Source organism: Carica papaya, chromosome 3, assembly GCF_054855325.1.
Source record: "Carica papaya isolate Zhongbai chromosome 3, ASM5485532v1, whole genome shotgun sequence".
Lineage (NCBI taxonomy): Eukaryota > Viridiplantae > Streptophyta > Magnoliopsida > Brassicales > Caricaceae > Carica > Carica papaya.
Window position 1 is genome coordinate 5,510,395 of NC_142311.1, and position 5,350 is coordinate 5,515,744.

Consider the following 5,350-nt stretch of genomic DNA (forward strand, 5'->3'; position numbering starts at 1 on the left):
TGAATTTGACGGAAAACAGCCAACCCGATGTAGATCGCCGTCGCCGGAGCACGGCACAGCACGACGGAGCTGTCGTGCCGGAATTTCAAAATTGGCCGAGTAGGCCCTGGGTTTGATTTTTGGGTTATTTAGGACATGTGTAGGTACCATAAGCGTGTTTCAGTTCCCGAAAAAAATTCATGGAACCTAGGGATCGCCTGTAAGACCCCTCATTCTATTTTCTATTATGGAATTAAAATTTGAATAAATAGTAATATTGTATTTTGTGCAATTAATAGATATACATAATTAATTAAAGTTGCTAATAGAGCCCGAAATCAGACATTATTCCCTGTCGATTCCTAATTGATTTATTTTACAATTTAAATGCATTATGGTATTTGATCTATCTATTCTATGGTTTTAAATGTATGTATCACTGCTTACTTCACTATTATTTGATTTTGAAAATCTAAAATATGCTTGCTTTGTTGGATGCACGTTACTTATTTATGTATTCATGTTCGAGTTGGTAACGGAAACTAATGATAAATAGGAATGGGATGTGATTTGATAAATGGATAAAATGACAGGCTCACTAGATATTCTGGGAGATGGTGGACGAACCGAGTTCATAGGGAACTCTACTGTGAACGTTGTCTCATACCGGACGGGGTATGGAGACTTAGTCATTTGGCGCTCATACCGGACGGGGTATGGGGACGGCCCGCTTCACCCTCATACCGGATGGGGTATTGAGATTTATTATTTTGTTGCTCATACCGAACGGGGTATGGAGACGACCATGGAATTAAGATTGTTAACGGGAATGGTTCACGTGTAGCGGGGATCTTTATGGATCCCCATGGATACTAGTAGGCTGGTAAAAATGAGAAACGGTGATAATCAGTTATTGTCAATGAATACAAATTTATGATGTATTTTATGTTACTGATTATGCATGAAATTGTGATCTGTGTGATGTTATTGTCTTTATAGGTTGTTTTCACAGGTTCTCTAAGAGTAAGAAAAAAGGTAAGTGGTTTTATTTTAAATAATTGTATTGGTTCAAAATTTGTACTTCATTGTTATTTTCGGTTTTCTACAAACTTTTACTTCTGTGATGGTGAGATAGTATGATGTCCTTACTGGAGTAGTGTAGCTCATTCATTATTTAACCATTTCAGATCAGGAGGATCTGGTTCCCGAGCTCGATCCACAAGAAGACGGCAAGTAGATGCTAGATACTTTAGAGTTTTTTTTTTATTTTTCTCATCTCTCATGTTTCTTTTAGAGAATTTATTACGTGATATTGTTTAGTACTTTTAAGTTATTGTGTAAGGGATGTTAATCTTAATCTTTTATTTCACTTCCGCACTCAGAATATTATATGTATTTCTTTTTAAATTTTTAGGGTCGTTACATCTTATCTTAAGGATACATAATTTAACTACCATTCAAATAAATCTACATAATTTTTATCATACTAAAAAGTTAATCTTATTAACATCTATAAAATTGATCATAATCTTTTAATATTAAAATATAATTTGTCATGTATACCTTTTAATATCATAACCTAACATTTTTCGCTTATGATGAAAAGAGAAAACTAAACCACGCAACCTAAAAGGAGAGGGATTCAGATGAGGGTGGAAAGAGAGTTTCAGGTTCCATCATCATTTCTCTTTTTTTTTTCCTCCATATACCTAATAGGTATTTTGCAATTAGGAGCTGAAAGAATTTAAAATAGTAATCTTGAGTTTTTAAAAGAAGAGGTTCAGATTCTTCGTTCTTCTTTTAAGTCGAGTGAGAGAATGAGGGAATCTACCCAATTTTAAGGGAAATAAGGGAAAAAAATGAGAAGGAAGAGTTTTTATGGTTTCTAAGACCAAATTCCTTTATTTTTCTTTCATATGGTATGAGGAACAAAAAAGTGAAGGAGAAGAAATTGAGAGTAGATAGAGGTGGCTTTGAGAGTGATTTGGGATAAGGCTCAAATTAAAAAAAAAAAAAAAATTGGTAGTTGGGTGGGGATTTAAGAGAGGATTTCTGAGCTTTCTTTTTTTTTCTTTACTTTATTTCTTTTCTTCTGTGAAATTGGGAGTGAAAGTAATTGAGGAAGTATGGAGAAATTGGCATTTTAAATACCATGATAATTGAGATCAACATGAGCTAAGAAAATGGTGTTTTAGACACCATGGTGACAAATTGGTTTATCTTTTTGGGTCACAAAACATAGCAAATCTTTTTTTTTTTTTCTTGGTTGTTTTGATTAAAATTATAAGATGGAGTAAATGTTTTCGGAAAGATTTAAAATTTTTGGGGACAAAAATATAATAAAAGATAAAATATATCGTTAAGTAAATGTAACTACAAAAATAATCATAAATTATGTAAAACTGTATGTATATCAGAGGTAATAAAATATACCTAAATGTTAATGGTCCGAACTAAAATTAAATGCCGATTAATATAAAGTGTACGTACGTATTTGATCCAACCTTCCTCTCCACACATGGTGGTGTTAGGAGAAGGTGTAGTAGATTAGTGGACTTCTGAAGAATTGATGGGTAATAATTCAGGAATGGAGGGCATTTGTGTAATTTGAGAAAAGGTGTTGTCAATCAATGGAAAAAGGGTGAAGAAACAAAATCATGTTATTCCCTCATATTTTTAACCCAATAGCTTTATCCTGTCTGCATCAATCATCTCCCTTCTCTCTCTCTTTCACTTTCAACTTCTTTCTGATTCCATAAAACCCCTAAACAAGTTTTCTTATACTTACCCATTTACCATTTTACCTTGGCTAGCTTGTCTGTAGGATTAATGGTGGGTTGTCTAGGAGTTGCTTCCCCTTTTTCTGGAAAAATGAAATAAAATTCAGAAAAGCAAAGGGAACAAAAGCTTACCACCAGCATCATAAACCTTTCAAGATTTCTAGGATTGATCAAACAAAGTTTCAAAAGCAACCTCAAACCAAAAGAAAGGGACTACACCTCTCTCTTACTATTCCTTTCTCTCATCTTTTCTTGTCCTTTATATTACCATTCATCATCATCATCATCATCATCATCATCATCTTCTTCTTCTTCTTCTCCAACTCCCAGTTCTCTCTCATGGCTCTCATGGCTTAGTTTACTGAGTAGTAGTTGAGTTCCACGGGGGTGTAAAATCTAGCTGTAATCAAAGCACTTTTGGGTCATGATTTATCTAAAGTAATTCACTTCTCTTCCCCAAAACTTGCTTATATTATATATATCTTATACCTAACTGTACATCTTCCCTTCAAGTCAATAGTTTCTCTCAGCTCAAAGTCCATATCCGATCATCAAACCCCTATTTATTAAGTTCTGTTTTTCTTGGGGGGGTGTTTCTCTCTGATCAGCACTGTAGCTTTTCAACAGAAAAGATACTTGGCTGATCTCCAAATCAAAAACCTTCCAAGATCTTAGAACAGCAAGTTTAATCCTTCAAGATCAAATGGATTCCATTCAAAGCTTTGATACTTCAAACATAAACACCAACACCAACCCCACAACCCTCACCATCACCACCGCACCAGGAGGAACAACAATAGGCTCGTCTTCCACCTCCCCTACCACGCTAAGCCGCTACGAAAACCAGAAGCGCAGGGACTGGAACACCTTCGGCCAATACCTGAGGAACCACCGGCCTCCTCTCTCGCTCTCACGGTGCAGCGGAGCCCACGTGCTGGAGTTCCTTCGTTACCTTGACCAATTCGGGAAGACCAAGGTTCACACTCAGCTCTGTCCTTTCTTCGGCCACCCAAATCCACCAGCACCCTGCCCCTGCCCGCTCCGCCAGGCTTGGGGCAGTCTTGATGCCCTCATTGGCCGTCTACGTGCCGCCTTTGAGGAACACGGCGGCAAGCCCGAGGCCAACCCCTTCGGCGCCCGCGCCGTCAGACTCTACCTGCGCGAGGTTCGCGATTCACAAGCTAAAGCTCGTGGGATCAGCTACGAAAAGAAGAAAAGAAAGCGACCCCCTCAGCCTCCGCCTCTGCCATCTGCACCACCTGCTCCTCCTACTGATTCTCAGTGACATATCTGCAGGGCTCATATATGGTAGTTCTACAACTGCTTTTATATAATTATATTCTATGGAATATATCCAAATTATGCATGAAAAAAAAGAAAGATGTTGCGTGGTTATCTTCTTTTTTATTTTCTTTCTTTTGCCCTTTTTAGATTTATGTATGCGCTTTGAGTTAAATGAGGCAACATTCCATGATTGACAAAAATATCATCTTCTGTTTGTAAGTGTTTCTGGGTTATGTCGGGTTTAATTAGTGTGTTTATACTTTTCTTGTTTTAGCAAAAACTGGGTAAGCACAGCCCTGATCGGTGCAGTAACACAAAGTGTCAAGGGCACTAGGTGTCGGGTTCAGTAGCGGAGTACTAGAAATGGATACACCATATATCTTTCTAAACTAAAATGTCATAGTTTCCATGGATCGGTACAGTAGTTGTTTGCTGTTGTGATCAGTAGTAGTAAGTAGTAGTAGTGTAACAGTGGTGATGTTTATAGTATAGTTTGTAGTATAAAGTGAATGTAACTTTAACATCCCCAATTTGTCAAAGACCTGTACGTTGAAAAGTTACTTATGACAAGTAATAGATTTGCAGATCATGTTGTGTGTCTTTTTATGAGTTTTTTTTTTTCAAGTTACTATTTCCTCTCCTCCTTGCTCCTTTTTCAATTGGGTATTGGCAAATCATACAGGCATTAAAATTAGGTGCGCAAAGCATCATGTGTGTCAGATATCCCCACTGTTTTCATTTTTGGTATCATCTGATGTTTGCTGATTTTGCTGATCAATATATATATATCTATATATATGCATGTATATGCTTTACAAAAATTTAGTTGAAAAAAAACTCGAAGAGTGAAGAAATATTATACATACCCTTCTAACACTGTTGAGTAAATACTTATAAACAGTGGCGTGTTAAGCTAGAAATGGAGATAATATAAAACCATTACAAGTTTTCACATACTTCAGAGCAAAAGTAAGAGAGAACTGGCAAGCGGCAGTGGTGTAAGTTACTTAGTCTTTTCAAACCAGTAGCTGTAGGATGGGTCTTGGTCTTTCTCTTGAATAGTCTGTGGTCTTATTTATTATATGCAAAATCTATATCCCATTTTTTGCATTATATATGTTTATGTCTTATCAATCATCTTGTATGTTCCCGAAAGAGGAGAAATTATTAAATATATATATCAAAAGGTCCAACATATATCTGATCATCACATGAGCTCCTTCTTGCCAAAAATATATTCTGGTTTTTTGTTTCAATAAACAAAGGTAAGTATGATTTAGACTTGATTTGTGTTCAAATGTTTCTTC

General features: G+C 36.3%; 1 protein-coding gene across 1 annotated transcript; it reads left to right on the top strand.

Moving 5' to 3' along the window:
- The first annotated feature begins 2,689 nt into the window (after positions 1 to 2,689).
- On the top strand, positions 2,690 to 4,262 carry LSH4 (LIGHT-DEPENDENT SHORT HYPOCOTYLS-like protein (DUF640)). The gene has a single exon (XM_022048715.2). It carries the CDS (start codon positions 3,463 to 3,465, stop codon positions 4,042 to 4,044), a length of 582 nt encoding a protein of 193 aa, XP_021904407.2. The 5' UTR covers positions 2,690 to 3,462; the 3' UTR covers positions 4,045 to 4,262.
- Positions 4,263 to 5,350: the final 1,088 nt, after the last annotated feature.